The 21,506-nt window shown below is 33.9% G+C and overlaps 2 protein-coding genes across 5 annotated transcripts; one reads left to right on the top strand and one right to left on the bottom strand.

Moving 5' to 3' along the window:
- Positions 1 to 3,153: 3,153 nt before the first annotated feature.
- Positions 3,154 to 6,923, bottom strand: LOC120190794 (tRNA(His) guanylyltransferase 1-like). Of its 3 annotated transcripts, none has more exons than XM_039193848.1 (13): positions 6,758 to 6,861; positions 6,558 to 6,689; positions 6,427 to 6,471; positions 6,147 to 6,316; positions 5,950 to 6,038; positions 5,510 to 5,617; positions 4,845 to 5,101; positions 4,499 to 4,630; positions 4,384 to 4,428; positions 4,025 to 4,194; positions 3,786 to 3,871; positions 3,418 to 3,525; positions 3,154 to 3,331 (listed from the first exon to the last, which is right to left on the bottom strand). In XM_039193848.1, exons 1-13 carry the CDS (start codon positions 6,859 to 6,861, stop codon positions 3,203 to 3,205), a joined length of 1,575 nt encoding a protein of 524 aa, XP_039049779.1. In that variant the 3' UTR covers positions 3,154 to 3,202. The 3 variants fall into 3 exon arrangements, with proteins under 3 accessions (XP_039049779.1, XP_039049781.1, XP_039049780.1); XM_039193849.1 differs by having other exon boundaries at positions 3,158 to 3,331; positions 3,423 to 3,525; XM_039193850.1 differs by lacking the exon at positions 6,558 to 6,689 and having other exon boundaries at positions 6,758 to 6,923.
- Positions 6,924 to 7,966: 1,043 nt separating this feature from the next.
- Positions 7,967 to 19,692, top strand: LOC120190462 (tRNA wybutosine-synthesizing protein 2/3/4). Of its 2 annotated transcripts, XM_039193539.1 has the most exons (10): positions 7,967 to 8,692; positions 8,831 to 9,258; positions 9,452 to 10,609; positions 10,768 to 10,897; positions 11,255 to 11,490; positions 11,992 to 12,127; positions 12,357 to 12,433; positions 12,732 to 12,838; positions 12,938 to 13,062; positions 19,681 to 19,692. In XM_039193539.1, exons 1-9 carry the CDS (start codon positions 7,967 to 7,969, stop codon positions 13,036 to 13,038), a joined length of 3,099 nt encoding a protein of 1,032 aa, XP_039049470.1. In that variant the 3' UTR covers positions 13,039 to 13,062; positions 19,681 to 19,692. The 2 variants fall into 2 exon arrangements, with proteins under 2 accessions (XP_039049470.1, XP_039049469.1); XM_039193538.1 differs by lacking the exon at positions 19,681 to 19,692 and having other exon boundaries at positions 12,938 to 13,165.
- Positions 19,693 to 21,506: the final 1,814 nt, after the last annotated feature.

Raw genomic sequence — 21,506 nt, 5'->3', positions numbered from 1 at the left:
TGCTCAAACATTTAATATTTTTCTAGTTTATGGATGAAGAGTCTAGATAGTATAAACATAACATCCTAAACTACGGGTTAGTGATTAAATTGTAAAATTTCAGAATTTGTTGATTAAAGTGGAAATGTTGAATGTTTCAATGATTTATTTGTGGATATTTCCTTAAAGTTATTAGTAATTATTAAAGGAATTAAAGGGCAAAATGTCATTTGTCATGAAAGATATTTTTCTTATCTCTTTAAGAAGAGATAAACACGTTGGGGGGGGGGAAGAGTATCTAGAAAACTCTTCTTCTTGCTTTCTTCTTCTCCAATGTGTTGAACAAAGGTGAGTTTCTATTTAGTTGATTATTTGTTGATTTTATGAGTTAGTTTTGATCATTAGATGATAACTAAGCTTAAGGAAAACTTAAGTTATCTTAAAATCAAAAGATGAAGTTATGAAAGATTAAAGAGAAAGAGTTTCTAAATGAATTTTCGTAAAAGCGTTGATAAGTTGAATTTGAAGTTAAATTTGATTTGCCATCAGTTTAATTAAGAGATATGAAGTGATAGAATTGAAATTAGAACATATTGAAAATCGGGTATGATTCTTGAAGTTCATAAAGAGGAGAGGATTTTGAGGTTTTAGATGAGATAAATGGATATAAATAAGTTTAAGTATGTATATGTAAGTTAAGAATATGAAAGGGGATGAAATATGAAGTATTCAAGTTGAATTGAGTGAATTTTTGTGTTTAAAATGTGGTTTCTGGGCTTGAACGAAAAATTACAGATTACGTAGGGGGTACAGATTCCCCCCTGGGGGGTATCGATTTCCCCCTAAAGAAAAAAAATGGAATTTTGGTTCATTAAACCGGCTTAAGTTATTAACATCAAGTTTAAGGTTTAGGATTCTGATAATTGTTTTGAAATGTTATATTTATGTAGATATTGAGCCTAAACAAGTTTCGTAACAATCAAAGAATTAGAATCGAATCAAAGCAAGGCTAAGGTGAGTGCAATTTAATTGTACGTATGTTATTGAACATACATTGGCTTGCGATGAGCCAGTAGCGGAGTTACTATGGTAAGAAGTGACTCCTAAAATGTTATATAGTTGATGGAATTCTTATATGTGCATGAGTACATGAAAATAGATATATGTTATTATATGTGATTATAAGAACAATAAAATGAATACATGCATATGTCTATAGAGTAAGTGTATTTCTACATGTGATTTATGTGAATGCATATATGCGTGAATATGTTTGCTACGATTACATGATCATAAAATATAAACCATGTGATAAGTGATATGTGAATATATGAAATTATGAGACAAATGATTAAGTGCTTAAGAAATATAAGTAATGAGATAGGTGACATGTGAATCAAATGGAAATGATTTATGCATAAGTTTATATGTTATTCTATGTGCTATGTTATGTATATATGAAGAAGATGTGACATATGTGCTTGTATAAAAACATGAGAAATGATATAAGTCATATGAAACTATCTACGTGAATACATGCACTTGTGATACATGTGATATAATATGAGATATATGGTTACACATACATGTGGTATGTGACAGAAGAGAAAGAACAAGTGATATGAATATGTGAAATGATAAATAATAATGCCCATGTTATATAATACGAGATCTATAGGTATATTTGGCATGCCAAGAGTCGAGGGTCTACGCGGTTCTACGGGACAATTCTACGTGGTCCTTCAGGACATATATGTAATTCCGTGAAACATGTATGTGGTACTTCAGTACACTTATTTGGTCAATTGTATTATGTATATGGTTCTTAAGGAGTGGTCCTTCGGGACAAATGTGATATGTGGTCATTCGGGACACATGTGATATGTGGTCCTTCGGGACATAGTAGTCCTTCGGGACATTTCTACGCGGTCCTTCGGGACAAATATTCAGTGCCCTAGTGGGAATTTATACGAGCTGTGGTGACAACATTAGTGCACAACCTCAATGTACTCACATACTTTCAGTTCTCAACAATGTACGTAGGTTAATAAAGAGATTTAATAAGTATATTGAATATGATATGTATATGTGGTTTGTTATATGGAATAGATCACAAGATATATGTTTTTAGTTATATGAACTGTATTACATGAATTCTATGATGCTAAGTGTATTTCTTTATGAAATGATATATGATGGGTATAAATGATAAGTATATGATGATATGATAAAAGGTATTAATGATAATAATAGGATAATGATAAGGAAGAAGATAATCATATATGTATATGTGTGGATTTGATATATGAATAGAAATATGATGGTATATGTGCATATATGCATTTTGATATATGAAATGTTTGATGTTTTTTATTACATGTTTTTATGCCTCACTAAGTCATCGACTTAGCGTGTGATTGTTTCACGCGTAGGTTTTAAGAAGAGGAAGATTGATAAAAGTTATGCAAGACATGTCAGTTCCTCCTTTCCAAAGATCAGATCAGAAAAGAAATTAATAGTATGTATTTTGTAATAATTATAGTGGTTGGCATGTAAATAAAGTTTTGAATCTGATATATTCTAAATGGTTAGTAAAATCATATGATTGAGTTTTGTAATGTTTCAAATGTAAATGAAAATTTTATACAAATGAAAACTTAGATTTTTATGAATTTATACATATTTTACGAAAGTACTGTAGCAGGGGATTTGGTTACCCTAAGGACAATTTTATCATTCGGCACTGTTCACTACTGTTCATACGATATTGTTCACTGTTCTACCATATTTTATTGTTCATAAAACGTATATTTTCTTAAATTGATTATAACAAACATGACTCAACAATATATTATCGTATTTTCTTAAAAAGAATTCAAATGTTTTGATATTTTGTAAGAATATCGTTTTTAAAAGTCAATGTAACATCTCGCATTCAAGTCGGATACGGGATGGAGTGTTAAAATAAATATTTTGTATTGAATTGTTCAATAATATATTCCTACTAGCATAACTAATGATTTATAAAGGTAAGTAAATATGGTTTTTAAGTCGATTGCGAACGGAGTTTGACACAAAAAAACTCACCCAAAAATTATATTTAAGTGTAGGTAGATACTAGGCAAACACATAATTTATATAATAATAAAAAATTAGCAATTGGTTTATAAATGCAAAGAAAAACAACAACAATGTCTTAAAATCTATGTAAGTCGGAGCTTTTTTAATCCAAGATGCTTGGATGTGCTTCCCAGAAGCTCTGCTCAATTATATTACAATATTCTGTAATTATTTTGGTTTCAGTTTTCTCAATAGAAGAATCATCATTCTCTTCCATCGAGGTATTCTCTCTCTGCAAAAAAACCCGAATAAAAAATCAAACATCAGTATAATTTATGCAGTAAAACTTCATGAATAAACACTATGCGGAGAAGCAACCTTAACCCGGAAAATGGAAGAACCCTGGCGGAACATGAGTGGCAGTGTAGTGTAGTCGATGCCAAACTCTTTAAGCAACAATTCGTTTTTCTCACGTGCTTGAGTGCCCTGCGATTGCAGAATATATGTGGTTGATATACCAAGGACATACCATTGTTCACTATATTCTTGACAAAACACCATTTTAAGTAACTGTAAGATAATACAAACTAAATTCATGAACGCCATTTCGGAAAACATACTCGAGGGACACTCAGTCAGCAAACTGAAGAATATTCGTTGGCTAAATATGACAAAAGGAACAAGCGGAAAGCTACTATGCAAGATTTCCACACAAGAGTGCTAGAACATAATAACCAGAAAGAGACCTTTAGGTAAATTTGAGCTTCGCTTTTGCTTTTCCCCGATTTAACGAGATTCCAGAAACAGGTATTGTACTGATTATTGATGTGACCTGCATCCAAATATGTAAAAATGCCAGGTTTTGATAAGTGGTATTACACTAACAGCAGTGATCAAGAAAAGGCACGTAATAATGTTTCGTCCATTAAGCCTCCTCCGCTTCACTTTACCAGGGGAAGAAACAATTTGGTTAAAAGACACTCACAATCAACTTGTCTCCACGCCAGATAATCTTGAAGTATTTCATTTGATGGGTAACACACCGCCCGTCCATCAAAAGATGAAGGGTACTTCAAATCTTTGTTCTGGAAGACATCTTTCCATTTCATTACGTACATTGAAGAGAAAAAGGATACAATAGCAGAAACAATTTTGCTGACACAAGTGATATTATCCAAAATTTAGTAGAAAGGAGTGTCAGAAAACAAAAAATTTAAAACTTCTCAAGCTAAAGATAAGGATGATAAGAGATCAAGGAGTCAGTAGTCGCCCATAAGCATCATGCACAGACGGTGTTAAAAGTTGTAACTGTTCAGAAAAATGAAGAACAAGTGGACAACAAACCTGGCTTGCCTCTGATAGAGCTGAGAATCCTTCTTCAAAACATAGCTGAAAGCAATAACAAACTTAAAATGATTTACTTAAGTGTGTAAACAAACAGCCTAAACAAATGTATTACCTGTACTCATCACTAACTCCATAAGAGAAAACAATATCCTGAAACTCTTCTAACACAGCCATTGCACATAAATTCATAAGATCCAGAGCTTGAATATCATTAGGTTTGTTGAATTCATGAACATCAGAAAATCTGCCGAAATGAAAACAACAAAGTTAAGTTTCAAAGCATCCAGACATATAATCAAACAAAATTTTGTGCATCAAATAGATTGTATGTCACAGCAACCCATCTTTTCCAAAATGAATTCACCATTTTCAAGTGAAATGGGGCAGTTATTCCAAAATTGTCCATTGATTGACAGTCAAAGGAAGAAACATATACCTCAGTAGCTGTTTTGCAATACCTGTGAAAATGGCAGCCATCTATTCTAATTACAACCCAAGTAGATGGCATCAGCTTGCTCTCAAATACAAAGGATCTGATGTAATCGGGGTTTATTTTGAAACAGTCATCGGAGAAATTTCCCAGCTCTTTAAGAAGAATTGCATGTGCATTCCAAAATCTTCTACTAGCTATATTTTCTGAGCGGAAAATACTTGTCTTTCTCCGCAACCTCTTCACTGGTGTTCCGTCCTCATTGTACTTTACAAAATCCTCCACCTTAAAAAAGTAAAAAAGATAATATTCACTGAAAAATACAAATATGACATATCGAAGAATATAATAAAGAGAGAGGAAAAGGCTGACAGACCAAATGAAATTGCGTTTGCACTCCTAAGGTGTTGTTTAACTAGAAAACTTGATACAAAATATCAGAGAAAAGGATTCACAATATAGTAAGGTTTTGTTTGAAAAAGTATCATGTCTCAAGTCCCAAGATACAGCAATATATCTAGATCACAAAATGCTACTGAAAGTTATGCGAAGTACTTTGGTATTTGCAGATCAAGGAATGCCCTTTCTGAAATACATGATCGTTGATTCAGATATGACCAGCTAACCTAGGAACTAAACAATGAACTTTTAGAATACCTAGACCATACGCTATTCAAAAGTGTTGAAGAATACCTCATTCTTGAAAATACAAGTTCCTTGACGAAACAATGCAAGACTATCATTGTAGTTAATACCAAACTGTTGATGGAGAAGTTCATTTCTGTCTTGTTCTTTAGCATCCTGCAGAATCAACAGACACAATCATACAAAGCATAAGAACACCCAACCATACATTATCTGAACCTAAAAGGACTTCTGCTCAAATGGAGAGTTTACAATAAGAAGGCAATGGTGGTCAATTAGAATGACACATCAACTATCAACAGCCATGCATGAAATGGCATTTTTTCTCTTAAATGACAAAACAAAAAAGAATGAAATTAACATCAAGAGCTGCACTGTCCATAAACTACCAAACTTCTTGTAGAGAATGGGAAATGTGCAAACACATAGGAGCACATACACCACAAAAGTACACACACATGAAGACCCATACATTAGCAGTTTAGGACCTTTAGAAATTCTTGTGCTTCAGTTTCAGTCTTTCCACCATTTTTCACAAGCTCCCAGAAACAAGTATAATACTGATTCTGATCATGACCTGCCTAACCGTGCAAAAAAAGGATTAATATATTCTAACTGATGCAAATTTATGGCAAAAAGAGTAATTGTTTTTTAGGAATTTCATTGGTGGAGTATCATCACTTACAGTCTCTTTGTCTCCATGCAAGATACACTTGAAGAACCTCTAGTGATGCACAACAAACAACTCGTGAAAGAAATGAGGGTGGATATCTCAATTCCTTATGGGGAAAGAACTCTTTCCATTTTGTGACATATACAGAAGCAAAGCATGATACAATGACGGAGGATATCTTGCTGCATGTTCATTGCCAAATTGAAAAGGCTCAATAGTTCAGTATAAATTTTAAAAACAAATAAAAGTCGCCTAAACATGTATAATTCTAAATAGGAAAAATAAGCGAAACCTGCTTCGCCTCTGGTAGAACTTGGATGTCTTCTTCAAAACAAAACTGAAAAAACAATTCAAATAAAAAAATTAGATATATAAAGTTCTGAATAAAAGATGCCAGATGAATAACAAACTAAATCCTATTACCTGTACTCATCGCTATATCCATAAGAAAAGACAATATCAGGATACTCCTCCATAACAGCCATTGCACATTGGTTCAACAAATTTAAGGCTCTCTCATCATTCGGTTTCTCAAACTCGTGAACTTCAGAAAATCTACCGGAAAAGAAAGAATATATCAGAATTCAATAAAAACGAGTCTATTTTTCATAAAATTTATTTACCTGCGAAAATCGCGTCCGTCTATACGAATGACGATCAAATTGGGAGGCATTATTTCGTCTTCAACCTCAAAAGACTTAACGTACTCGTATTTGCTATTCGCCATTATCTGAAGTTGCGGTTTTCTCTCACCGTACAATGATCGAGCACTTGGTGCGCAACGTTGCGGATGGCACACGCGAAGACAGAAGCTTTCGAAGTTTTAAGTTCACAAAGGGAAGGCGCACTTTTTCTTAAAAAAACTTTACATATACTAGCTGGATCTGGGTCTAACTCTAATTCAAAGTCCAACCCACTAGAGGTATTCGGGGGTGGTTTTTTTTTAATTAATAAAATGATATCTGATTTATTAATCGGTTAATTCAGATTGGATACTGTAAAGGTGAGAGTGACCCTTCCACCTAGCAGTTTGCTCCATTCGCAAATATCAGTATTCGAATCTCTAACCTTACTTAAGGGATTTAGTATCTCATTCCACTAGACTAACTGATTGTTGGTCATAACGGTCTGTTTAGGTCAGCTCAATTCTTTTCTAAAATTTAATTTGTTATTTTCACGTCGGGTGAAATTTCTAAAAGAACCACTGCCTAACTGAATTTTTTAATTAACAAAGAAAAATCTCAAATAAAAAAAAATTCGAAGTGGAGGAGATGGAGAAGTACTGGACTTCAAAGCGGAGAACGAAAGCTGATGCCTATGGCAAGACCCTCTTCTTGGTGTATCAACTCGGTTTATGGTCACTTTTACAAAGCTGTATTTCATAAATTTGAAAGATTGGACAAATGAATACTTATGGGCTACCACTCGTCCAAAAGGTAAATCGTTAATTTCCGACATTTTATGTAAGGAGAAAAAATTGCAAACTTTATGCTCACGTGGAATTTACTAAAACTATTACTCTTTCTTCACAGTTACAGAAATTCAGTTAGTGAAGACATACAATTCATGGGATTTTTGTATTTAAATCAAATGTTTAACGAGGAGATTGGAGTTTGAGCTTTTGCAAAGTTGAGGGAATTTAGTTTGCTATGGAAAAAGGCCCGAGTCCATAGGCTACTACAGCATAAAGCACAAAGCCCATAATTTAACCAAACTCTCCAATTTATCTGTTACCTTTCTCTTGGGTTACCTACCCTCGCGGATCAGAAGGTTCAGCTAAGGGTTTTTGGAGCCGAAAGAGAGAAAAAAGAGATAGAGGTGGCTGGGGAAAAATGGACTTTGACAGGAGGAAGGCATCCACACTAGCATCATTGAGCTCCAATGAAGCAGACAAATCTCCGAAAGGCTCTTTAGACACACCCATCATTCCTCTCATCAACATCATCAACAACCACCTTTCTTACTTCACCACCAGCTCCTGCTCCGGCCGCATCTCTATCCTTTCCCAACCCAAACCCGATCCCAAGTCAAGTAATCCCACCAAAAAGAAAGCCCGAGGAGGCACATGGCTCTTCATCACCCATGACGCAGCCGATCCCGACTCAGTCATCTCCCTCCTCTTCTCTGACTCGATCAAATTGACTCAAAACAGTGAGCTGGTCTTCCGGTTCGAGCCTCTTATCATTGCTGTTGAGTGCAGAGACTTGAATTCAGCTCAGAGTTTGGTTTCTTTGGCGATTGCTTGTGGGTTCAGGGAGTCCGGGATTACGAGCGCCAGCAAGAGAGTGATAGTGGGGATACGGTGCTCTATAAGGGTGGAGGTGCCATTGGGGGATACCCAGAAGATTATGGTGTCTGAAGATTACGTGAGGTTCCTTGTCGGCGTTGCTAATGAGAAAATGGAAGCTAATTGGAAGAGAACTGATGGGTTCCTTAGAGCTTTTCTAAAGAGTCAGGAAGGAGCGTTGGAGAATGGGGATGTTTCAAACTGTAGTAAGAGTGGTGGCGATTGTAATGAAGGTCAAGGTAGTTTCGAGAGAAGTTTTGGATATGCTCAAGTTGGTAATTTTTGTTCTAAATGTTGATTTTATTATTTTTGCCATTATTTAATGAGCCTTGAGTTTTGTGATTAAAATGAAATTTTGCATTTATGCTCGAATCTTTAATTCTGAGCTATTTCATTTATGTGCTTGCAGGACCTTGTTCCTAGTGAATCATTGGGGGAGAGTGAAGTAATTTCCAGATGCATTTTATATATTAGTCCGATGATAATTGCTGGTGAACCCATAGAGAGGTTGTTCCTTTGGGGCCATTCGGCTTGTACATTAGAAAACATGGACAAAACTGAAGTTCTTATATTTGGTGGCTTTGGGGGAAGTGGAAGACATGCAAGAAGAAATGATTCTTTTCTCCTTGATCCATTCCATGGGATATTGAAAGAAATTAATGCGGTAAGCCGTCCATCTCCTCGCCTGGGTCACACAGCTTCTTTAATAGGAGACTGTATGTTTGTTATTGGAGGCAGGGCTGATCCTACGAACATACTGAGCGAGGTATGGGTTCTGAATACGGTAAAGAATGAGTGGAGGCTGCTAGATTGCACTGGCAGTGCTTTTCCTCCCAGGTACTCATATCTTTCTTGTTCCACCTCTTGTTTTCATTGGGTTAAATAAATGTCATACAATTGCAAAATCGCTCCTTCAACATACTATGAATGTGTATAAATTAATGTTCTCATCTCTACTGTTTTCCCTCAACTTGACCGCATCTCTTTTTATTTTAGCTCTTAATTCGTTGTCTATATGTGTCTTGCACAGGCATCGGCATGCAGCAGCAGCTGTAGGATCAAAGATTTATGTCTTTGGTGGACTTAATAATGATACAATCTCTTCATCCTTGCACGTTCTTGACACCAATACATTGCAATGGGAAGAATTGGTGGCCTATGGTGAATGGCCATGTGCTCGTCATTCTCACTCAATGGTAGCATATGGATCTAAGATATTCATGTTTGGGGGGTACTATGGTGAGGCTCTTGGGGACTTATACAGTTTTGATATTCTGACATGTTCATGGAAAGTAGAAAAGGTAGGTGGAAGAAGCCCACACGCGAGGTTCTCCCACTCCATGTTTGTGTACCAATATTATATTGGAATAATTGGAGGTTGCCCTGTAAGACAACATTGTCAAGAGTTGGCATTACTAGATACGCGAAGCCTGTTCTGGAGGCATGTGATCCTCAGTTCAATGGATAAAGAACTGTTTGTGCGTTGCACAGTCAATGTTGTTCATGATGATCTTATTATGGTTGGGGGTGGAGCAGCATGCTATGCATTTGGAACCAAGTTTAGCGAGCCAATGAAACTCAACTTGCTTCCTTTATTATCTCTAAATGACCATGACAGTTCTTCAAGGCATGGAGAAAATCACGGTAATAAGCAAGAGGGAGGCCTGATGGGAAATGATAATTTTCTTTTTCAAGCTCCACATGTTGGAATTGGTTCAACTCAATGTCCTGAGACACAAAGCTTAAATGTTGAGAACCATATGGGACTTACATGTGCTTCAGGTTGGGTTGTAAAACTTGAAAAAAGACATGCAAAATTGGGGAAGGACATATTGAAGAAGTTTGGATGGTTAGATCAAGAGAGAAAAGTGTATGCACACGAGAATGGTTTATTCATCTCTTTCCCTGTGACAGAGAAGTTTTGTGCTATATTCCTAGAAGACAAATTTGAAAGTTCGGGTGACCATCTATTGAAAACATTTAAAGCTGAAAGTTTTCTCTTAAATGAGATGTCCTCCTCAGCAGCTTTGGACGTTCTTAAGGAAATTGGTGCTATTAAGTTGCCAGATGAGGTTGTTCAAAAAAGAAAAGCTTCCAAATCTCCCCTAAAAATAATGACTGAAGCTGTTGCCTCTTTGATTAGGCAAAAGGGGTTATCAGATGAACTTCTGGAGCAGCTACCAAACAGGTTTGTTTCATTAGTTCACTTTATTTGCTCTGTGCCAGTTTCAGTTATGTGAAACTTATTTAGTCAGATATAGAGTGGCAGTGGCTTGCTTCTGTTCTCTATGTGTAAACGTGGATGCAATATCCTCTCAAAATTTTAACATCTTTTGGCTAATTCAGGTGGGAACGACTTGGTGATATTATTGTGCTCCCAATTTCTTCCTTCAGGGACCCGGTATGGGATTCAATTGGAGAGGAGCTTTGGCCAATTATTGCCAAATCCCTTAATACCCATCGCCTTGCACGGCAGGTAAGATATATCGACTGATAATTGTTTCATTCTTTACTTTCTTAAAAAACTTTTGGTCTTAGGTTGATTCAGTCTAACACCGTAAACTATTTTCTTGTATAGTTAGTTGGACAGTTGATTAATTATGACCAATTTTTACATGAAAGGCGAAATTATTTCAAGAGATGAATTTGAAGGTTTTAGTTTGTTTATGTATTTAACTGTTGGTTCCATTTTGTTGTAGGAATTATGAATTGAATTATATTAACTGTTCATATTTAGACGAAGAGTCGATAGTTTCGAATCTTATCGATACCATTCATCATATAATGTATGCCACTTGTGCACTCATTGAATTATTTCTTATAATTTGTCAAGGGTCGGGTTGCTGCAAATGGTACGAGGGACGGTACTTTGGAGATACTTGTAGGAGATAGTGGCTGGGTTGATCATCATGAAAATGGGATTCTATATTCTTTTGATTCTACTAAGTGCATGTTCTCTTGGGGCAATCTTTCTGAGAAAATCCGTATGGCCAATTTGGATTGTACAGATGCAGTCATTGTGGATCTGTTTGCTGGAATTGGATATTTTGTGTTGCCTTTCCTCGTTAGGTATGTTGTAATTATGATTTTTATTTCTTTCAAAATTTTCTCCAAATCTCGAGTATTTTCAGCTTTCTCTCTAATACATGCACATTAAATCCAAATCTAAATGCATGCTAACTTGGTTTTTGCGACCTTTAACTAGAAGTAGACTTATTTTTTCCCACTGATATTGATATTTGATAGATAATTTTGTTGGTCTATCATATTTTGCTATCTGTCTTGATCTACAGTTTATTGTAATAGTGTTGGACTATAAATTATTGAATTAATGGTATGACACTTATCATTTTGTGGGTTATGTAGAGGGTAAGGATTTCTCGTACCATTCCACCATTGTGTTCTTAAATTACAAGATTTGATGGGGAATCATTAGCATAAGGAGATTTGCTATTATAGTTTCAGTTTTCAATCAGCTGACTTACAATGCATGCAATTTCATTGATTCATTTCTCTTTTCTATTCCGGTGTTGCTTTTTTTCTCTTTAAATTGTCCTGCTCATCAATCAGGGCAAAAGCAAAGCTGGTCTATGCTTGTGAATGGAATCCTCATGCCATTGAGGCTCTTAAACGTAATATTGAAGCCAATTCTGTCTCTGATCACTGTATCATACTTGAAGGAGATAATCGGATTACAGCACCCAAGGTATGTTGACATGCTTAATATCTGCATGGATGCATTGTAAACTTCTATACCGGAAGTGTGCAATGTAGCATGTGGAAATATATAATTTTTCATGAAATGATCCGATATTGGTTTTTGAAGTTTTCATCTATTTAGATAGACTAAAAGTAATGTATTGCCATGTCAACATGAGCCTGAAGTATCAAAATGAACCGTGTGTTGATTGATTACTATTGATTATTTCCTATAGGGAGTTGCAGATCGAGTTTGTCTTGGTCTTATCCCATCAAGTGAGGGTAGCTGGCTTACTGCTGTGAGGGCATTAAGGTTCTTTCTTTTGATGTTATTACTTGTGTTTCATTTCATGTCATCTCTTGTACTTGTTTCGACTTTGAATTCAATGATGAAATAGAATGGAGCTGCACGGTGATAGGAAATATCTAGTGATTACCTTCTTTGTCTTAGATTCATTGCTTCTCAGTTCTCCCAATTTGCAATTGTTTCTCAGTCAAGTCCACAACAATATGTGTGTAGTATTTTCCACTTAAAGGAACTGGGGTGTCTGCGCATTCTTCTCTCTTTCTGACCTTGCTTGATGTCACGTTTAATGGTATTAAAAATGCAGGAGTGAAGGTGGGATATTGCATGTCCATGGGAACGTGAAGGACACCGAGGAGGAATCGTGGGCTAATCATGTTTCAAAATCGATATCGGAGTATGCAAGATCTGAGGGTATGACTTTCTTAGCTTATGTTAACACATTTCTACATGCAGGGATTCATGTTTATTTAAGAAATAGCGGTTTACTTGAGTGACTATGGTTGCGTGCAGGCCGTTGTTGGGAAGTTGCTATTGATCATGTGGAGAGAGTGAAATGGTATGCCCCACACATACGCCATGTTGTTGCTGATGTTAGATGCAGACAAATCTAGCATGAATTGTTTCGTGACAATGAGGTTTACCCATTAATGGCCTACTTAAGTAGTTGTATGTGAATTCACAACCTGCTCATTACTCATTTATTCTCCCTAAACCCGAATAACTCTGTTCAGCCTCGGGTAAGTCGGTCATGTAACACAATGTACTGAAATTAAAACATCTTTTACATTTTTCTTTTAATCTAATCTCGAAAGACTCCGTTATTTTACATTTTTCTATTTGAACTCGTTGAAATCGCAATGTCAAAGTCTTCATCATACGAGATTAAAGTCGAAAGCTTAAAGCAGGCATGTGTGGTCATCACAATAATAACCATATTATTACTCTGCTTATTCCGAATGCATGTTTTCATACAAAAGTAGTTAAGAATCTTGAAGCGTCTAGTGTTGATATTTCTATTGTTTACCATGCGAGCAAGGTCACTAAATGTGAAGTTCATAGTCACGCGGTTATACTCGGTACATTTTTTTTTCTTTTCATTTTTAAAATATTTTTACTAAGCTGCCATAATGGATCACCGTTCACGGTTATCCATAAAAGCTAGAGGATTTTAAAAGTGTCGGTGGCCATATGGTGAGTCTGGTCCACCCATTTGGTCTTCGCTCCAAGCCTCCAGCCTCTCGGCTGCCCCAATTTCTCGCATCTACCCTTCATGCAGAGAAAACTAGATCCAAAAAATTAAGGGTAAGTATTTGATCAAGTCGAATAACTAATTTCGAGTTAATTGGGTTGAGTCTTATTTCGTAATTCAAATTTGATTTGAATTTCTTTTTAAGTTGAGTTAAGTTTATAAAATTTTAGTCGAGTTTTCGAGTTTTGTTTAAATTTAAATGGTTTTATATAACTATAACTATATATATATTATTTTTTTTCATATGTAATATACATATATCATACATAGTTGTGTGACTCAACTCAAACTTAAAAATAAATCCACTGATTACTAAAAAATTTAAGTTATTCAAGTTCTTTGTGTTGTATTTTATAATTTGATTTAAACTTAAAAAATATTTTTAATCAAGTCGAGTTTATGAAATTATGACTTGAAATCAATTCGAGTTAAAATTTTCAAATTTAATTTAATTTTTCAAATCGAATTTTATTCATGAACCCTTTTGCTTTTTGGTTTTTGCTAAAAGCCTAAAAACTCACATTATTAAGCTAAATATTTAATTTCAATGAAAGGATGTATGTGACACTGACATAGTTTTTTCTTTAATAATAGTAATAGTAAAACAAACAATAATGTTAGCTTTCTTTCCTTATATTTCAATTATGTATTTGCCCGTACCATTAACAGTAATGTTACAAACAAATTTCTATTATAAAAATATGTAGCTTTCATATGTGTGGACCCGTTGTTTAAATCGTCGAAATGTCCCCCACCCCCACTTCAAATAAAAGAAAGGCAAATGTGTCTCAGTGGTAGGCTAGTGGGGATTGTCTCAGGAAAGGCGGGTTAATATACAGTTAATATATAGCAATATCGGATACATTAAAATGTATTTAATAAATTCGGTTTAGCGGTACCTATTATGTTGACAACTAATAATGTTTTAGGTAGAAAATATGAAAAACTATAAAAAAATTTGGTAACCGGTAAACTTTGGTTATCGGTAAGTATCTATCCTTTTTATAAAAGTGTCCATACTTTTAACATATCAAGTAAATTTGACCGGTTTTGTCATAATGAATCTGGTTTTGTCATATTTTTACCTGTTATATTGTAAATTATCTATCCTTTTTATAAAAGTGTCCATACTTATTTTACTGTGAAAATATATTTATTATTATCTTTGGTTAATATTGTTAAATTTAAATTCTAAATAATATTTTATAAAATATCAAAAAATCAAATAATTTTGTGTGTAAATGAAATTATTAAATTAATATTGTAGGTGGAAAACATGCAAAACTATTAAAAAAAATTGAAACATAAATTACATAACTTTAAAAAAAGTATATATCATTTTTATAAAAGTGTCCATACTTATTTCACTGTGGAAAACATATTTATTATTATCTTTGGTTAATATTGTTAAATTTAAATTCTAAATAATATTTTATAAAATATCAAATAATCAAATAATTTTTTGTGTAAATGAAATTATTAAATTAATATTGTAGGTGTAAAACATGAAACACTATTAAAAAAAATTGAAACATAAATTACATAACTTTAAAAAAGTATATCATTTTTATAAAGTGTCCATACTTATTTCACTGTGGAAAACATATTTATTATTATATTTGGTTAATATTGTTAAATTTAAATTCTAAATAATATTTTATAAAATATCAAATAATCAAATAATTTTTTGTGTAAATGAAATTATTAAATTAATATTGTAGGTGGAAAACATGAAACACTATTAAAAAAAATTGAAACATAAATTACATAACTTTAAAAAAAGTACATATCATTTTTATAAAAGTGTCCATACTTATTTCACTGTGGAAAACATATTTATTATTATATTTGGTTAATATTGTTAAATTTAAATTCTAAATAATATTTTATAAAATATCAAATAATTTTTTGTGTAAATGAAATTATTAAATTAATATTGTAGGTGGAAAACATGAAACACTATTAAAAAAATTAAAACATAAATTACATAACTTTAAAAAAAGTATATATCATTTTTATAAAAGTGTTCATACGTATAAAAGTAGGTCTAAGTCATGAAGAAATATTAAAACGATATACCAGGTAAAAATATGATAAAACCGGTAATAAAATGATAAAACCGGTAAAACGTTACCGGATATATTGAAAGTGTCGATACTTTATATAAGGATCGACACTTTGCGAATTTAAAAGAGAAGCAGTTTTAGCGCTTATAATGTGTCGATACTTTAAAAAAATATATCGATCCACAACGATATAACAGGTAAAAATATGATAAAACCGGTATCAAAATGATAAAACCGGTAAAATGATACCGGATATATTGAAAGTGTCGATACTTTCGTAAGTACGTGTAATAAATTATCGACACTTTCAAAGAAATAGGTAATTATCCTTTCGAAAGTATCGACACCTGACATAAAAGTATCGACACTTTTGTATTTGTATCGATTAAATATAAATAACATATCCGATCAAAATATAAGCTAAATCTCCTCTGAAAATAGATAGAACGGACGAGTTTTTGAAAGCGAAGCGTAATTGTTGCTGATTTTTAGAAGGCGTTTCTAAAGCGAAGTTTGTTTGTTTGTTGCTGCAGTCTAATCGAAAAGTATGTTGTCGAAACCCTAATTTTTTATTATTACAGTAATCGCGATAGGGTTTTTATGTGTTGTTTGGGGTTTTGGAGTAAAGAAGCATTTGGGAACGATTGCAGGTAGAAAGTGATATTCAAGGAAAAATATAAATATCGATACTTTTATTAAATATTATAGGTAGAAAATGATATTATAGGTTGTATAAATGTGCCGACACATTTTGGTGTGGCCATTCAAATTCTTTTGAAGAAAACCGTTTTACCACAGAGTAGTTATCTATATTTGTATATTGAATAAAGTGTATGTAACAAAATAATTTGATTTGCGTAAACTGATATATGAAGGAAAAATGGAGTCAATGGGTTGGAAAATTGTTGGTGGAGCAGATGACTTTGAAATTGAGGCCGAGACTTGAAAGCAACCCAAGGGTGGATATATGTACTTCTAGTAAGTATCAATGTCTTTTTGTTATTATTGTTGAAATGGTAATTGGATTAAAGTATCGATAAACTTTAAATTGATTACAAATTTTAAATGTTGACAATATGGCCGAATGCAAAAGGATGAAGGAAGATGGCACACAGAGCGGTTCGGTATGTAAAATGAAATTGATATTGAGTAGTATTTAGTGTTAATGTATTGATTAAGAAACGTTTATGTTTTATATTAGGTGACAAAGATGTGAGGTCCAAATGGAATTCAATGAGTGATGCTGAAAAGGAACCTTACATCACACAGTCAAGGAATGATAGTAAAGAATACAAAGAACGGAGGAAAGCACATGAAAATAAGGTATTCATTAAACTTGTAAATACGTTGATACAAAATATAAGAACTATAACATTATATATTGTTAAAAAATGTAGGAAGTGTCGACAAGATGCAACATTAAAAGGGTGCATTTATTAATTAAACACCTTAAGGAGAAGGGTCAGTTGAATGTGCTGGGAGAAATAGGTTTTGGATCGTTGGTAGGAGTAAGGGATCGACCTATTCGGAGGGAATTGTGTCGATCCTTGATGGCGCAATTTGATGTCAGGCAATGTGTTGCTAAATATGGTGATTTTTCATTTCCTCTCGGGATCCCATGTGCTGCAGCCGTATTGGGGGTAGAAAATGAAGGCAAAAGTGTTGTAGAAGTCTGTCAGAGTAAGGAATGGAAAGCACTTGCCTCCAAATATGGTTTGAAGCATAAGGTGACATATGCTGAAATTGAAGAGGAAATAAAAAGTGGATCTTACGTTGGGGATGAGCTGAAGGCCAGAGTTCTATTATACCTTGTCGGTATATTTCTTTGTCTAACTGGTAATACGTCAACGAACAAAGAACATATGAAGTTCATTTGTGATGAAGGCTTGAAGGGTGAATTCAATTGGGCTGAATATATCCATTCGAGATTGATTGAATCAATAATCAACTTTAAAAAGGGCAGTCAGAGATACCTCAAAGGGTGCATAGAAATCTTAGAGGTAAATGAGTTGAAGAACTTTATTGTGTTTTTATATAAAAATATAAATTTTATTATAAATGCAGGTTGCATTGTTCGATTTTTGGTCAGGCTGTGAGGCAGTGCCGGCTTATGAAAGAACCAGAGTGGCACGCATCCGTGCATGGGGAAAGGAAGAGGTGGTTAGAGTGATGGTGAAGTTGAAGTTGGATAGAGCGAAGAAGCAAGAAAGGGTAATAAATGTAATTAAATAATATTAAAAATATAATCAATGTCTTAATATTGTAATTTAATTTTGAAGGTTATTGGCAAGGATGTAGAGGAGGCAGTGGAGGCAGAGGAGAAGAAAGGAGGGATGGTTTTATTGGGGGATGACGGTGAGTGGGACGACGGTGAGGGAAAACGTAGTAACTTCGACATTTTGATGTCTGAATTGGCTGATATCAAAAAAATCCAATTTGAAATCATGCAAAGACAATCAAGAGTCGAAGAGAAACTTGAGAGAGTCGAAGATACACTTGAGAGGCATAAGGGGGTAGTGGAAGGAAAATAGATGGAGTGGTGAAAGAAGTAGAGGTGTTGAGGGGTGAAGTGGTGAAAGAAGTTGGGGTGTTAAGGGGTGATATTAAGATGGTGACGGGTGAAAAATTTGAGGGAGTAGTGAAGGAGGTTGTGGAATTGAGGAGTGAACTTACGGGGGTAAAGGGGGTGGTTGATAAATACTTGGATGAAGGAGATCAATTGAAGGGTGAAATAAACGAGATGAAGAGCTATGTAGAAAAAAAATACGATGAACTAAAAAAATATGAAGAAGAAAAGAGGGAGGGGGAAGAAGAAGAGATGGAAGAAGTGAGGAGGAAGGAAGTCAATGTTATTTATACACCGGAGAGTGTTATAGCAGCAGATTTGGATTCGGAATGTCCTGCACCCTAGAAGAAGAAGCAGAAGGTAAATTGAATAAAAGAAAACTTAATTTGATTTTTATTATGTTGTTGTGACAAAAATTTGTATGCAAAATTGTAGGTTGAAAAAGCGGATATTCCAAGCGGAATTGATGACATCGAAGCTACAATTTGTGATTATTTATGGAATAGCGAGTTAGAATCGGAGTAAGTGAAATATATTGTTTTGTGAGTGATATTTAAATATTTCATGACAACATATTAATCCTAATGATTCATACAGATATTCTGTAATCTCAATGGGAAATCAATTCGCTACTGTATACGACGTTGCAACGTTGAAGCCTACGGAATGGGTTGGCGGTATGGTAAGTAGAAAATAGAAAATGTTAAAACTTATTGAATATGTTCTGATTGTGTAATTAATTTTGTTAGGTTATCGATTTGCTCGCCTGGACCATATGCTACGATTCTCAAAAGTCACTCCGGAGGATTGGCTACCTTCCATACCTCTTAGCGGTGAGTTAAATTAATAAATATTGAAAAGTAGTGTTATAGACGGTAAATTAATAATGTTTGTTGCGTAATTACAGCAACAGGCGTTGGATGCCAACAACAAAGAAAGTGTTGAGAGTATTTCTACCTTCTGGGGTCTCATATTGGATAACTATGTGAAATTCACCGACTGTGAGAAGGTAAGACACCATACCAATTGCAAATGATGTTTCGGATATAGAATGTTGAATTTTGTCAAATTGGGTGTGAAATTTGTTGCAGATCATGATCACAATAAACTACCATAATTCACATTGGTATCTGTTGGTGTTGGATATGGTAGATCGTGTTGTAACAATATATGATAGTATGTTTACAACTGAAGCAGCTAAACAGAGAGTGAAGGATGCTAAGAGATTAGTATGTATGTATGTATGAAAGGACATTATGTAATTATAATGCATAATTTTTTTGGTGCATAACTTCTTCTATTTTAATGCAGATTAAAATATTAGATTCTTATAATAAGAAACGCATTTGGGTTGAATCCTGTGGATCTCTAGGAAAGTATCCCTTGAAAAATTTCAAATTTGTGGAGCATAAGAAGAATAAGCTATTGAATGGGTATGAGATGTTATCACAAATAGAAAGCTTAATTTATGCAGTATTCATCATAATTGACATGTGTGGTTTTCAAATTTTGTAACAGACATGATTGCGGCATGAATGTGATGATGTGGATGGAATCGATCGGTTCTACAGGGGCAACTGGTGATTTTGTAAGTGGATAGAAAAATTCATTTGTGGTAAAATTGTTAAAAGTCGTAGATTGAATGCTGTAGTTGACAATACTTAACGTTCTGACAATTTGAATATAGGTTGTTGGAGACTGGGATCGATCGCGAATATTAAACGATCTCGTAAGCCACAATCAAAATGAACGAAGACAGGAGATAACAAAAGCTGCAATATTACATAAGAATAACAAAAGGATGCAATGATGTAAATGTAGGGTTAATTTTGTATAAGATTTATAATTTTGTATACGATTTATATTTTTGTATGTGAATATAATTATGAATGAGATGAGAAAAGTGTCGATCCATATATAAAAAGTGTCAATCCCAAAAACATAAAGTGTCGATCCATATATAAAAAGTGTCAATCCCAAAAACATCGAAAACCAAAAGTATAATGTAATATGTAATTTTTCAATCTAACCGGTACAAGTTTACCGGTTTTATGAGAGAATATGTCTAAATGTGTCGACACTAATTTAGTTTGTGTCGATATTTTGTTCCAGAATGAATGGAAAACAGGGTGCAACCATAAAGTGTCGATCCATATATAAAAAGTGTCGATCCCAAAAACATCGAACCCAAAAGTATAATGTAATATGTAATTTTTCAATCTAACCGGTACAAGTTTACCGGTTTTATGAGAGAATATGTCTAAATAATGTGTCGACACTAATTTAGTTTGTGTCGATATTTTTGTTCCAGAATGAATGGAAAACAGGGTGCAACCATAAAGTGTCGATCCATATATAAAAAGTGTCGATCCCAAAATCATCGAACCCAAAAGTATAATGTAATATGTAATTTTTCAATCTAACCGATACAAGTTTACCGGTTTTATGAGAGAATATGTCTAAATAATGTGTTGACACTAATTTAGTTTGTGTTGATATTTTTGTTCCAGAATGAATGGAAAACAGGGTGCAACCATAAAGTGTCGATCCATATATAAAAAGTGTCGATCCCAAAATCATTGAACCCAAAAGTATAATGTAATATGTAATTTTTCAATCTAACCGGTACAAGTTTACCGGTTTTATGAGAGAATATGTCTAAATAATGTGTCGACACTTTTTAGTTGGTGTCGATATTTTTGGTCCATAATGAATGGAAAATAGGGTGCACCCATAAAGTGTCGATCCATATATAAAAAGTGTTGATCCCAATATCATCGAACCCAAAAGTATAATGTAATATGTAATTTTTCAATCTAACCGGTACAAGTTTACCGGTTTTATGAGAGAATATGTCTAAATAATGTGTCGACACTAATTTAGTTTGTGTCGATATTTTTGTTCCAGAATGAATGGAAAACAGAGTGCAACCATAAAGTGTCGATCCATATATAAAAAGTGTCGATCCTAAAATCATCGAACCCAAAAGTATAATGTAATATGTAATTTTTCAATCTAACCGGTACAAGTTTACCGGTTTTATGAGAGAATATGTCTAAATAATGTGTCGACACTTTTTAGTTGGTGTCGATATTTTTGGTTCAGAATGAATAGAAAACAGGGTGCACCCATAAAGTGTCGATCCATATATAAAAAGTGTCCATCCCAAAATCATCGAACCCAAAAGTATAATGTAAT

The sequence above is a fragment of the Hibiscus syriacus genome, unplaced genomic scaffold (assembly GCF_006381635.1).
Source record: "Hibiscus syriacus cultivar Baekdansim isolate YM2019G1 unplaced genomic scaffold, ASM638163v2 tig00116962_pilon, whole genome shotgun sequence".
NCBI lineage: Eukaryota > Viridiplantae > Streptophyta > Magnoliopsida > Malvales > Malvaceae > Hibiscus > Hibiscus syriacus.
Note: the sequence above shows the minus strand (reverse complement) of the source record. Positions and strands in the feature narration are given on the sequence as shown.

Excerpts from the sequence above, each read along its gene's own strand:
- LOC120190462 (XM_039193539.1), top strand. The coding sequence starts at position 7,967 with ATGGACTTTGACAGGAGGAAGGCATCCACACTAGCATCATTGAGCTCC. Across the intron at positions 8,693-8,830 it reads GAAGTTTTGGATATGCTCAA|GACCTTGTTCCTAGTGAATC; the intron begins GTTGGTAATTTT and ends ATGTGCTTGCAG. Across the intron at positions 12,839-12,937 it reads GGAGTATGCAAGATCTGAGG|GCCGTTGTTGGGAAGTTGCT; the intron begins GTATGACTTTCT and ends GGTTGCGTGCAG.
- LOC120190794 (XM_039193848.1), bottom strand. The coding sequence starts at position 6,861 with ATGGCGAATAGCAAATACGAGTACGTTAAGTCTTTTGAGGTTGAAGAC. Across the intron at positions 6,690-6,757 it reads GACGGACGCGATTTTCGCAG|ATTTTCTGAAGTTCACGAGT; the intron begins GTAAATAAATTT and ends CTTTTCCGGTAG. Across the intron at positions 6,472-6,557 it reads GGATATAGCGATGAGTACAG|TTTTGTTTTGAAGAAGACAT; the intron begins GTAATAGGATTT and ends TTGTTTTTTCAG.